This window comes from Haliaeetus albicilla, chromosome 19 (assembly GCF_947461875.1).
Source record: "Haliaeetus albicilla chromosome 19, bHalAlb1.1, whole genome shotgun sequence".
Classification (NCBI taxonomy): domain Eukaryota; kingdom Metazoa; phylum Chordata; class Aves; order Accipitriformes; family Accipitridae; genus Haliaeetus; species Haliaeetus albicilla.
In genome coordinates, this window is record NC_091501.1 from 19,232,910 (window position 1) to 19,246,686 (window position 13,777).

General features: G+C 40.7%; 1 protein-coding gene across 9 annotated transcripts in view; it reads left to right on the forward strand.

Moving 5' to 3' along the window:
• Window positions 1-12,554, forward strand: part of ABCC9 (ATP binding cassette subfamily C member 9) — a 76,048-nt gene extending 63,494 nt beyond the window's left edge. For 6 of the 9 annotated variants that reach the window (XM_069806643.1, XM_069806642.1, XM_069806641.1 and 3 more), the window contains 9 exons: window positions 2,044-2,164; window positions 3,154-3,284; window positions 3,874-3,952; window positions 6,962-7,070; window positions 7,306-7,409; window positions 8,069-8,202; window positions 8,568-8,630; window positions 9,809-9,988; window positions 10,817-10,956. In XM_069806643.1, coding sequence (XP_069662744.1) covers window positions 2,044-2,164; window positions 3,154-3,284; window positions 3,874-3,952; window positions 6,962-7,070; window positions 7,306-7,409; window positions 8,069-8,202; window positions 8,568-8,630; window positions 9,809-9,946 — 879 coding nt within the window. In that variant the 3' untranslated portion in view covers window positions 9,947-9,988; window positions 10,817-10,956. Of the gene's footprint in view, window positions 1-2,043; window positions 2,165-3,153; window positions 3,285-3,873; window positions 3,953-6,961; window positions 7,071-7,305; window positions 7,410-8,068; window positions 8,203-8,567; window positions 8,631-9,808; window positions 9,989-10,816 lie in introns of all 9 variants that reach the window. The other 3 variants (XM_069806644.1, XM_069806647.1, XM_069806649.1) reach the window with 1 other exon arrangement.
• Window positions 12,555-13,777: the final 1,223 nt, after the last annotated feature.

The following is a 13,777-nucleotide window of genomic DNA, read 5'->3' on the forward strand; positions in this document are numbered from 1 at the left end:
ACAGAGTGAGTACAATCACCACAGTAGAAATATCACTGAATCAACCACGAGAGTGGGGACAAAGGGAGAATGAGGATAGTGGCAGGAAGAATTTTTTAAATCATGGCTAGCGTGGCAAAAATCTCGCTGCTTTACGGCACTGGTATGAGGGAGGGATATGGGTATGGGTCTAACACTGAGATTTGGCTTTGCACGTAAGTGCTGGCAAGCCCATGGTTACAACAGAAAGTTCTCAGCAGCTGCCTTAGGATAGCCTTAGATCCCCTTTGTGCCGCTGTTGCAGCAGTGTGAGAACCTGCCAGCGACTGAGAATCAGTCCCAGTGCTTCAACTTCACTCTGAAAACATTCCTGGTAATCCTGCTTCATTAGCAGAGATCTGGAAGCGCCAGGATGTCTGCATCATCTTTGGCTTCTTTGTACTTAGTCTGTGTTTGCAAATGGATCATTAGTGTAAATTAGCTATGTGCTGAAGTCTAGCAGAGCAGAGGAAAAAATGCTGTAGTCACCAAGTGATTACCTGTCTCTCTCCTGCCCCACAATAACACTGATGAAATTTTGAATGCAGTTGGATCATCACCTGTGTCCCCTGACACAGGTTTTGTATCATTTCTCTTTGGAGCTAAGAGAGGGCTGATGTTTGGACCTGGATGAGAGCAATCTGTTTGTACCAACATTGTGTTTACAGTAGACATCCATAAACTTATTCTCTGCCCTTGTATAAACACTGCCAACTCCCTTGCACAACTGCGATGAAGGTTGAAATAATGGGTAGAGCCATTCGGATGCCAGGCTCTGTTATCAAATCTGCCAGATCTATGATTGCAGCTGGCTACTCTGCAAGCAGCAGTTCTGCAGAGTGTTTAGCTTATCTGCAAACATGCCTATTTCCATAACTTTCTGACTCAAAAGCTGGACACCGATTGAGTGGGTTTCTGAACAACAAAGAAAATAATACCCCCTCGAGTAACTCTGTCTTAAGGATAGATCTTATTTAGTGCATGCCTATTGCATCTGTATTAGGTTATTGGAAAAGAAGTGGGGCTGGATGATTTATTCATAATAAAGTTCTTATTTGGCAGATTCAGCAATCTCCTACAAATAAATGGCAAAACCTTTCTCTGAATATATTTGTGTACAGGATGTTTTCACTGTTTTAAGTTTCTAAACCTTTATTCAGGTATGTAAAGTATCCCAACTTTTAAAGGTGCTTGGCAATCAACTTTCTTATATGAGCACCTAAATACAGACTTAAGAATGTTCAGGAAATGTTTAGGAAATTGCTTTATAATTTTTAGCCTTAAATAGTCAGTCCTGACTAGAGATCAGTTTCACTAAGCTTCTTGGTATTGTTAGACAACTAATTATCAACTATTATCTACTACAAGTAATACCTTTACTATTAATCAAATCCTTTTCATTACAAATGGGGAAAAAAATCAAGAAGGAAGTACCACTGAGCTGATAATACATTTTTTCTGATATATTTCTATGCTAAAAACACTCATATATTCCACAGAAAAATGAATTATCTAAATATGCACAGACAGAAACAGAAATGAAATGCCCATCAGATCTTTTCAATATATTTGTAAATAGTGAGCTTTCTTAATCCTTAGTTGCAGTCTTTGAAAGATTAGAAAATGTCATATTTCCAAACAGTGCTTCCAATTTTTATTTTTTTCCTGTGTTTGTGTGCTTAAAGAAGATATCAGTACTGATGACTAGATGCTGAGAACAAGAGATTCCCTTAATAAGTCACATCTTCAGGCTGTAGGTACAATCTTTCCATAGTTCTTCAAAAAACAAGGATGAGAATACCAAGCACTAAATTACTATTTCAGGGTTGTTTGTGATGGAGTACAACTGGCTTATTACATATTTGATGCTGTTGCACTGTCTTGAACTGTTATAACATCAGTAAGAGGCCCACTGTGCTGAGTCAGGCCAAAGACTTTTACAAATTTATCCAACATTTATTCGCAAACAGGTAGATAAACAGACAGAAGGCTGATCCCTGTCCTTGCTTTCATTTTGTGATGCAGATAACCAACTATTTGAACTGGGTGGTGAGGAATCTGGCTGATCTGGAGGTGCAGATGGGTGCAGTAAAAAAAGTACACAGCTTCCTGAACATGGAGTCGGAGAACTATGATGGCTACTTGGGTATTGCATGCTAATCTTTTTGGTTTTTAATGTGGTAATGTGAAAGCACAGTAGACTTGGTCATGTAAAATGTATACGACTCTTGGGCCAAAACCTGTTCTCATTGACATGTAGGAACTCCCACTCATCTGAGTGACAAGGATAGCCAAAAGCAGCTATGAGATATGTAGCTTATGATAGTCAACATAAAAAAAAAACCAAACCCCTACCAAGTGCCAGGGAGACAGAACATGGCTCTGGAGTACAATCAGAAAGTACCAGGGCACAGTTATAAATGGGATGAACAAAACATCCATGTAGCTATTTAGAAAACAAAAATACAGATAAAAATCAGAAATGCACCATCAGTCACATGCTTCAAAATCTCTGATCTTTGCAGCAAATGGGGACTACAGGACAGGGTCGCGTTGGCAGTCGCACCCCAGCAACTTCTCCTTGAACTGCACATTGGTGTTCATACTCCACGTATTTCAAATTGGCTTTGACTGGTATTTTAGAAGTGCTTGAAGCGCAAGACCAAAAAGGCTCGCAGGTCAGCAAGCTTCCCTGGAAAGCCAAGCCCCTCAGTCTGGAGACAAAACCTGCCTGCGTATTTGCAAATCAGGATGAAATATGAGCTGTGATAATGTCAACAGCTCATGTTGTAGGGCAGTAACAATATCCTTCCTTGCACTGCCCTTCCTGTGCCGGTTACTGACCGAAGAACATGTTGACACTGTGCTGACACTACATTCTTCTCTGCTCGTTTGGCTTCTCCCCGTTTCATTGCCAAGAACCACTTTAGCATCTGCCCTCTCTTCTTATGTGTCAAGATGTGGAAGCTAAGCACTAACATGCCCAGCAGGCAGTTCCCAGCTCCCCCTTGGCAGGGAACTGGGACTCCATTTCTCAAGCGACTTCAGGAAGGGAGAGAGGGGGGGAAGGGGAATGTCATAAAGGGTGACCCTCAATAACATTCACTTTGGTTTGGTTTTCTGTAACTATTTCAGATCCTTCTCAAGTCCCCAAAGACTGGCCCCAGGAGGGGGAAATCAAGATTGAAAATTTGTGCGTTCGATATGAAAACAACCTGAAGCCTGTTCTTAAGCACGTTAAGGCGTATATCAAACCAGGACAAAAGGTACCATGTCAAGCAATTCCCTATCATCCTCATTCTGGAGCAGATCCTTCCTTATTGTGTTTTCTTTTCTAAGGTGGCAGAAGAGCAAGAATAACAGCAACTTGCAGTGACAGCTATATGCATTGATGGTCCTCTCTGAGGTCCCTGGGCATGGGTCAAGAAACTTACACTGATGACATCTTATTCTTGGCTGGAATCAGTTTTCTTTCTGAGAATCCCCCTTCTTTCCAAGTCCATCTCCCTTGCATAGAATGAGCCTAGGTGGCCAGACGAGATTAGATGAACACCAGACTGGAACTGAGTAAAAATGCAAGAATATCTCACATTTCAGCATATAGCATCATTGGAGTCCAGGTCAAAATGCTGAAGTTTCAAAAATGGTCCTGGGTCAAGTCCTCACGATGCTGAGAGGCAGAAAAGAGGAGTGTCCTTGCTGTGCTGTTTTGTTTTTTTCCCTGGTGTCTGCCACTGGCCATGGGGAAGGACCTTTCTACCCACCAGTAGGGCAATCCAGTCCAGCTTTCCCAAAAGGACTGCAAGTCTGATTTACCGCTTCACTCTATAAGTAACATCTTGCTTTCTTTTGCAGGTTGGGATCTGTGGTCGTACTGGCAGTGGCAAGTCATCCCTGTCTTTGGCGTTCTTCAGAATGGTGGACATATTCGATGGTTAGTTTTCACTGGAGTGTGTTGTCACTCCTGATCTGCTCTCCCCTTATTTCTTCAGGAGAAGCGAGGAGACTTTTTGATAGTTTATATCCTGGCTCTCTGGCTCAGAAGATACTTGATTAGAATGGGGCTTGTCATGCCTGATCCTTCAAAGTACATAGTGTCCCATTGTGAGTAGTGCTTGGTTCTTCCAGGAAATGTTACGCACAGATTATGCTTCTAATTTTTTTAAATTTTTTTTGCGTATGCTCTGACAAAACAATATGCCATTTTTGAGATAGGAGGAAAAAATATGCAACTCTCTGGGACCTCTAAATTTCTCCCTAAAGAATAACTGCATTAACTTATGATAGCTGTCAAAATATTAGCAGAAGAGAAACTACAACTCAGCAAGTCCATTCCCTTGATATTTATTTTTTATTTTATTGTGATTTCCCACAACTATTGCAGAAACCAACTGAAGGTTTTGGAAACATTTTGCTATGTTTTCACTCCTGCAGCATTTCACTCTCCCAGCTAATTGGCATGAACTGGTATGCAGCAATATGCACCCTGGCATTTATAATACCTATATATGTGTGCTGTTGCAGGGAATACGGAAACCTACTGGAAAGTCATCCTTTTGTTTCAAAGATTTCCATGTTTCTAATTTAGCCATTATGCATGGAACATTTGCCAGGGAAACCCTAGTAGGCTCTAGGAGGGTAAGTAAATCTGATGCAGCAAAAGCAAAACTTGCTTTTGTTGTGGTTCTGTGCCTATATGTATCTATGGTAATAGGTTTATGATTCATGACCGGGGTTCCTGGATATATAAATAGTGCAAACAAATAATAATTATGTTTATGGCCAACTTTAAGCTTCCTTCTACTTTAATCTTCTTTCTGTATCTTTTCTTTGTTTGTTCCTTCTGTATCCCTGATTTTTCTCAATGAGAATGCCTAAGTCTTTTGTAATCAAGCTCTCTTTATCCTTTGTGCACATCCCTCTCTCTCTCAGCTAGACCCATATTTGGCCTCTATGCTGGTCCCATTCTGGGTGGAGTCCTGGCTCTAATAAAAGTTACATAACAAGATTTCGAGTAACTTTACTGGAGCCAAAATTTCATTCATGTTGTCCATCTTGGTTCCTTATGTCTCTGTTACTTCTTTAAATTTGTATGTGTCCATTTTATTCCCGTACTCTCACTTCTTTCTTTGTTCTTTAGTGTCTCCCTTTTCTTGCCCTCTGTTCAAACTACCTCTCATTTCTCTTCTGTCTTGCTTGGCCAGCTCTCATTACTTTCCTGTTTTCCCAACTCCTCTTCAATTTACTTTTTCCCATAGGTCCCTTCATCTGCTCTTTTCTTTTCCTTGAGCACCCCGGCTTCTATCAAAAATGCATTCTCCTATTCCCAAGGCATGCCATATTAATTTTTCTCTCATTAGTCCACCTCATCTTCTCCTAACCCTCTCTCGTGTCTTCATTTGTGAAGAAAAGGAATTGCTTAAGTTTATGCAACCACTGATGTCTCATGCTGAAGTCTTATGACCTGATTCAGACTTTCTGAAAGTCTGAAAACAACTGGACTTTGCACCCTACAGATGAAATCTTAGTTCCTCTGACTATCTAACAAAAGCATAAGACTATTGGTAGTCCAGCTAAGTGGGGATTAAGTCTTTCATTGGAATAGGGCTACACAGAGTAACCTACAAAATGCAGTGTCATGACAATTGGGAATGACAGAAGAGGCATACATGCACAGCTTTGAATATCCATGTATTTGCCAGTTCAGGGTTAAGTTCTCGCTGTTGGGACAGAGAACTGATGAACTTAATGTTGGGTACTACCCAGGGAGGAGTGCAGCTGCCCAGTGAAGTAATCCACAGGGAAACTGCAGCAGTGAGCCTGATGAAAATACCCCTTACCATACCCTCATTCAGTTTGCCCTGGCCCATCCCTTCCCCATAACCTAGAGGATGTTCCTGTGTCCAGGGAAAGTCAGTGGGGTCAGTAGTTCCTGGCTTTTGTTTGAGGATTCAAGGGAAGAAATTCATTCTGCCCTTCTCACTCTCTTCTACTTACAGAGCAGCCAACCAGTCTCTCTTGTACTTTTCCCCCACCTCCCTTGCTTGAATATCAGCAGTTGCCACACCCAGCATATCATAAATCAGATTTTCAGATGAGATCCATATGCTCATTGACCTGAAGTAGTGACTAGAAAAGGAAGTGACTAGAAGGAAAAAATCCTCTAACTTTACCAAGTATCCCAGCTGTTGCAACAGCTTCTTATCGGGAATGAACTACTGGGTTGAGCGATTAATGAGACTGCTTCCAGTAATCTTATGCTAGCAGAACAGTATGTGGCTAATTCACAACCAAATACTCAAATGAAACTGAGCTGTAGGAACCAGCATGAATGGTATTAAAATGCCTTGGAGTAGGACATCCTTTTTGTTTTTCTGATCTTGTTAAAAAGTTAATGCTACCCCATTCCTTCTAGAGTTTGAAAGATAGTTTTGACTCCTGGTGTATTGATTGCAGATACATACATATATTATGCAAAAGAAATTGTGCACAATATCAAGTTAAATACCTTCTGCAACTGTTAAAGTCAAGGGGAACAGAGATAGGCTAGGCACAGGACGTGGCTAATTACATAAGTTGCTCTTGTTCTCACTCTGTTCGGCTGTAAAGCTCAGGTTGCCCCCCCCCAAAATTATCCTTCTGGTGCTATCATTAATCACACAGCATGGAAGCCACGTGTTTCCTTTAAGGGACGGTGGGAAGAAAACAGAGAAAGAGAGCAAGGCAACAGTGTCACTAATAAGCTGGGTTCCTTCTGGCTTGCGTTACTACGTAGATTCACTTTCCCCATGTTTACGTGACAGCGCTGAGAGATCAGAGAGGCACACTGCCTCATCGTCTGCAGTCCAGCCCAAACTAGCTGTTTTATCTTTCTGTCCGCTACCTGCAGATCACATGCTTTGTGCAATTCCCTCACATATCTTCTGCATGTTGTTTTAAACAGGGAGGATAGTGATTGACGGAATAGACATCAGCAAATTGCCTCTTCATACTCTCCGTTCCCGACTGTCCATTATTCTCCAGGATCCAATATTGTTCAGTGGCTCCATCCGGTAGGTGTATGCCATCAGGGGGTGACAAGCAGCATTGCATGGCGTGTTTGTGATGGGTGCTGTGGAACAGGAACGGATGGAAAAGGGAAGGACCCTTCCTAGCTCAGTCCAATCTATCTACACAGCCTGTCCAAGGGAAGTCAAGTGACATACACAATGCCAAAATGTTCCTTAGCAGAAGACTGAATGAACTGTAATTGCAGTAACAAGACCCCAGTTATGGTTTTCTTTGCAGCTTTAATTTGGATCCAGAATGCAAATGCACCGATGATAGGCTCTGGGAAGCTTTGGAGATTGCTCAGTTGAAGAACATGGTCAAGTCATTGCCAGGAGGCCTTGGTATGTCTGAACTAAGTCTCTGGGAACATAGGCCAATAATGAAACTGTGCGTGCATGAGCATGCACACATATAAACAGATACATGGGATCTTACACTCTGAACCATCATGTAGGAGTTGACAGGCATCTAATGAATATTCTGTCTCTATGCTAGAGAGAATATTCTTACTAAAAAGCTGAAGAGTAGTCTGGTTTTCCACTCATTGCAGAAAAATCCTGCAGCACCTCAACATCATAGTGGGGTGACTAGTCAGCAAAGACTTAAAAAAGAGCAGGTTTACCTCCACTCCTTCAGCAGAATCTGGCTCTGCCAGTAGAGCTGTAGCTCTTGTCTAGAACACCAACAGAGCATTTTCCTTACCATTTCAGATCTGGTTCATGAAGGAAACGCACATATTTCCTTCCATATTAAGTGTATTTCATGTTATTAAGATAATATCCTGCAGCTACCAGATTTGCTAACTATTTGTGCCAACTTTTTGCTTAATGATATATTGCTCCTTTCCCAAAAAGCTGTGCTCACTTTTCTTGATATCACTCCATTCCAGTGTTCAGTCAAGATTATGCTTATTGGCTTTTACAGGGATTTTTCTTGACTGATTGTATGAACGTACAGCATTTCAGTGGTGCGACATTCAAAGTAACTGATTTTATTACAGATGCAATGGTCACAGAAGGAGGAGAGAACTTCAGTGTAGGGCAAAGGCAGCTCTTCTGTCTGGCCCGAGCCTTTGTCCGCAAAAGTAGCATTCTCATCATGGATGAAGCCACAGCTTCTATTGACATGGCCACAGTAAGTATAGCAACTAGCACCATCGATGCACGGATCTACTAGAAGAAGAGGCATCTTCCCCAATGTGAGCCATGAGTTCTCTTTAGCAGAAAAAACTGACAGCTTTTTTGGTTTTCTCCTGTGTTTGGTTTCAGCCCTTGCTGTTGATGTGTTTTAGGGAGTGATGCTTATGGCGAGGGGAAAAAAGACAAAATGAAATGTTTTAGAAAATCCCTGCTTTCACAGGTGTGGCATTTCATTACTGAGAATCTGGTGTGCAGATCAGAGGTAGTATGGAAAATGACCCTCTCTCTTATGTGCTTAAAGACACGTGAATTAAAATGTAAAAGGATGAAGTAACTGAAGTAAGCCTTTTCCTTTGACAGGAAAACATTTTGCAGAAGGTTGTGATGACTGCTTTTGCAGACCGCACAGTTGTGACAATAGCGGTAAGTACTGATGCCAGCAAATGCTCTTTCCTCATTCCTCAGGCAGTTACTCTTGCCTTTCACCAGTTAAACATCACTATATAAAACTAAAAACATCACAAAGTAAAAGTAGAACACAAGAATATTCCCAGATACTAGAACAAGTCAAGACACATAAGATCAACCTGAAATTTTGCAGTAAATGCTATCTTGCTATCAAGTGGGCCAAACTAGAACACTTAGATCTGAAGAAGGACTTTACAGGGAATGGCAGCACCTACACTGTCTCCAAGAAAACTTGAAGTCATTCTCTCTAAAAAATTTAAACCGAACCCATAGGCTAAAACATTATTGAAAGTTCTGTCAAAATCTAGATTTGATGTTTGCCTCTGAAGTCTATGCATTTATAGTGCCTACAGTCATGGCACAAATTTATAAAAGGAGATGAGATTTCAAAATCTGTTCGGTCTGGTTTCTCAAGTTGGGTTATCTTTTCTCTCTTTCAGAATAAAAGGTTGTGTATATGATAAAGGTTTGAAAAATTGGAATCAATGGGAATTGCTCAAAAATTAGTATATGTTCAAATAAGGGTTTATATTTTTTCATGTTTTCCTGCCATTTCTAGTGCCCAAAAGTTCCATATATCTGTGCAAGTGTGCACATGTACATGCATACATATACATGCGTACACATGCACACACATAGAGCAAATACTGTTAAGAATAGTTCCACCTTGTGACAGCAGGCTTGCTCGACAAACGGATGTTTTATCCACGAGATAAATACGTATTTCAACAGCTGTTTCATTTGCTTTGCCTGGAATCCAGTGCTGTGGTTAGAGATTAGAGTTATGCCTCCTGGACCCTGGTTTCAAGTCTTGTCAGCAACTAGTTCGTGTCAGGCAAACCACTTAACCTAGCTCATTTACAATAGGCTCTAAGGTTATTGGATGTGTAAATGCTGACAATGCTAGTGGCAAGCATATTCTCCTTCAGTTACATGCTGTTCAAATTTTCAGTATTGTCCTTCTGACTACAATCTCACTTTTCTTTTGCTTTGCCTTTCCAAAGCCAATGTCTCAAGCAAAATAGCACACATTAATATTTAGCTTTCTTCACAGAGTTGGCTTCATTTCCTTCCTCTCTTCCTTCATGGCTGTTCCTTCCTTCACCCACCTGTTTTTCTCTTCTCTTTTCCAGCATCGCGTATCTCACATCTTGGACGCCAATATTGTCCTAGTCCTTTCTGAGGGCTTTCTAGTTGAATGTGACACTGCCTCAAACTTACTCCTCAAAGAGGACGGCCTGTTCACCACTTTGGTGAAGACTCACAAGTAGAGTCTCTCAGTCCACACTGTTCACGAGACTTCTGGCTCTTTGGTAGTTATTTTTACCTCTTTAGTTTCCTTTCACTCTGCTTCCTTTCTACTGCACAGCTTCTGAGATGACAGTGCAAGAATGTGTTTATTGTGTTGTTCCTAGGTTTGTTTAATTTCGTGACTATTTATACTAATCATATCTAACTGAAGCTTAGACATGCAGCTAACATTGAATCTATCATGTCAAAGAAATCTGCCCCATAAAGTAATCCCTGACCTTCAGCCCATATAGTGAAATACCACACTTTTAGAGTTCATTCTGTCTATACCTGACTGGCTGTATTCATACGGCATTGAAACCAAACTCGGCCGGGTTTCATTCCTGTTCCCTGTGGGGCTAAACTATCGCCTGTAGCACACTCAAATTTAATCTCAGAGAGAGCTAATTCATTTACAGAAGGAGACAGCCCAGGAATGCCCTAAGACAGGCGCAGAGTAGGCAGTCGGGGTACAGAGACCAAGGAGCGGAGCAGGATGCTAAGCCAGACAGTGCAGGCATAGCCAGGATGTTTCTCGCCCATATTTCCTAAAGGGGAAGATGTATTTCAGCGACGCCGTAGGATTTATTCCAACAGCTGGGCTGTCCATAATGGCAATTAGCAGAATGAAAGTGAAGTGCGTGCTTAAGTATTTTCAGGCTTTGTGGCAGAGGCTCTAAAGTAATTGGAGATCTCCTCAGATTAAAGATATAGTACAAGGACCTACTCCAAATACCACTGTAAACAAGGATAGCCTTTCACCGACTTGGTATGCCTTGTATTAGGCCCATTAATGAACTGCAGTGAGAATTATCATAACAAAAACGTCTGTATGCTTTTCTTTACGGCAGCATCGGGTTCACACCATCCTGACTGCAGACCTGGTCATCGTCATGAAGCGAGGGAACATTTTAGAATATGATACGCCTGAGAACCTACTTTCTCAAGAAGACGGCATCTTTGCTTCATTTGTCCGGGCTGACATGTGAAGAATCACATGATGCATTTTAATAGCTTATTTTTAAACAAATGAAATGCAAATATTTTCTATTCAATGTAACATCACTTTTACCTTTTTTTTTTTAAGCTTCTTTCTTCACACTTCCGTCTTCCAAAATAATAAAACCTATTGCAATACATGTATGCCTCAAAGCAATAAAAATGTCACTTCATTCAAAAGCTATTAAATTTCACACACACACACACACGCACACACAGAGGCAGAAGTTTTTATTTCCTGGGAATTTGGCATTTTCCCTAGACTTTTTAGTGACTTTATTTTCTTTTATAGAGAGCAAAAGAATGCACTGTTCTTATAAACTGCATATGTTATGCTGGAACCGGCAATCAAATTGTGCAGTTTGTCAAGGAAATGAGAGATCCCCAGAAGCATTCTGTCCCTGGAGGGGAAAAATTAAAAAGAAAAAACAAATCTAAACCCATAACACTTGGGGCAATCTGCTGCATTCCAAAGGCATAAACTTTGCTCTTCAAGTTGTAGTGGGGGAGCAGTGAATGAGGGAAAGGAATTTAATCAGAAATAAGGAAATTCTTCCTGTCCTTCACTTTAGTTAGCACACTATAGTTGTCACAGTACTATTTTTCAGTGCAATGGTGGCTTATCCCTACAGTCAGTTCCTAAATCCATATTTGTTCTCCAGATTTTCTTCAAAGATGCAAATCATCCTATGATTATGCATGCTTTGATAGGCTTATAGAGGAATTTTGTACAGTATCTTAAGACTTTGCATTAAAATTCATCTGAATTTATAAACTTTATATTAGCCAATCTTTTAAACATGCCCACTAAAATATTCTACTTAAAATGGCACGTAATTAGCGATGTAATTGTTTTGTATGTCTTTAGTCCGTCACATTATTTTTTATCCTGGGACAACCTTTCTTTTCTTTTACACATTTCTGGCATCTCTCTAAATCGGATCTAGTTCAAGAAGGTATGATTTTCAAATTATTACTATGTCTTCAAGAATTTAGGTGAATTTAGATACATATTTACATCACACTGCTTTGAAAAGGTTGCCTGCACTTGACTAACACATATGGCTAGATTCTGAACTGTGACAACTGCACATTGGACAGTAAATCTCCAGAAGGAGTTTCACTCACATACTTCCAAAGGCACAGCTTGAGACATCAGCTTCACTAGTAGTATTCAATGTGATTTTTATTCATCTATTGTTATAACATTTAGGAAGAAAACTAGGTGCACTTAAGCCTATTTCTAGTGTAATTAAAAGAACATAAGGCACAGTACTTGTAAAAAAATGCTATGAATTTTTGAGAAGTTGTAGGACTTAAAATTGGGATTATATTTAGTCTGGTAGTATAAAAATGATACAGTGGTTTATCTTTTTTCGGGGGGCGGGTCCATCTTAACTGTTGGAAATAAAAGCTGTGTGACACAACTAAACAAAAAACCTCAGTCAAACATTTTATGAGGGGAAGTACTTCTCTGATTTCCCTGCCTACTGCTGTGAAAAGTTTTTGCTCTTTTCTGGATTAATTCCCTGTGTTGACCTTTGTCATACAAAGAAAATAAAAAAAATAAAGCAGATGTTTACAGCGGAAGTGCATGTTGTTACACAGTTTTCAGATCCAAAAGGCCAAAATCATTCTTGATTTAATTTCATTGTCTTCTGTGAAAAGCTAATTGGATTCATTGCTGTCAGACTCAGTCAGTATGAAGATGAAGTACAAATAACTTTGTTTATCTGTGTATCTTTGATGACAATGCAATCCTGATTTATTTTAAGTGGTGCCAACTAGTTCAGTGAGATCCAAGTTCCCACTACACTAAATGCCTCCGTGGGCCTGGGATTGTGTCAGGTATCTTGTAGCACTTAAGAGGGCCCAATAATTAGTACCTCTTTCCTCTGACATTTGCTCCAGAGCCATTACAGGTGTAAGAAGCACCTTCTTTGCTCTTCCATCCTTCCAGAGCTATAGAACTTAACACTGCTGTTTAAACATGTAGAAAGGAAAATATATTATGGGATGAGAAAAACCTATCAGCACGCTTCATTCATTTTGATGGAGGTGTGCAGAAATATTGGCCCTAGTCTTATGTTAACCATGGCCAAAGCGTTTAATGATCATTGCAGCGTATCCCACAGCTGCCTAGGAAGTTTAAAAGCACAATTCACTTCCTGAAGCAATTAATCCTATTCAACATACACAAATCCCAAGAGAGACAGCAAACATAAACCTACTGCTATAGACATACCAGATCTCCTCGCATTATAGCCACTGTGCCTATGACGGTATTTACTCACCAAGGCCTTAGGCTTAACTTTGCTTTTTTGTGTTTTCCTGTAATGGAGTAGAGTGTTCCCAACAGTCGCACAGCTGTTTTGTTACTAAGAAGGGTGCAGGAGGGATGAAGTCTTGAAACAAATTTCATTTAATTTCATGTAAAGGTTTTTAATGCCTCCCCTTTAGGAGCAGTTTCCTTAGGCTGTGGCACATACATGGTAAAGGGAACATCAGCCTGGAGATTTTGCTTCTTTGACTCTTGTCACACTGCTGCTTCTGCCGGTCAGCCCTTATTCTCTTGCCCCAGCCTCCTTGCTTTTTTATTGCCACCATCTCCTTATATCACACCCTCTTTGAGGCTCCTGCTTGTATCCCTGAATGCGCCTTATTTTGCCTGTGGCCTCCCACTCCTTCCTGACTTAGCTTCATACCCTCTGCTCCATTTCTTCTCTGACACAGCTCTGCACTCACTCTCCTTTCCCCTGGCTTTCTCTAGCTTTCTATCACAACACCCCTCCTCTTCAGGGGTACACTTGCTC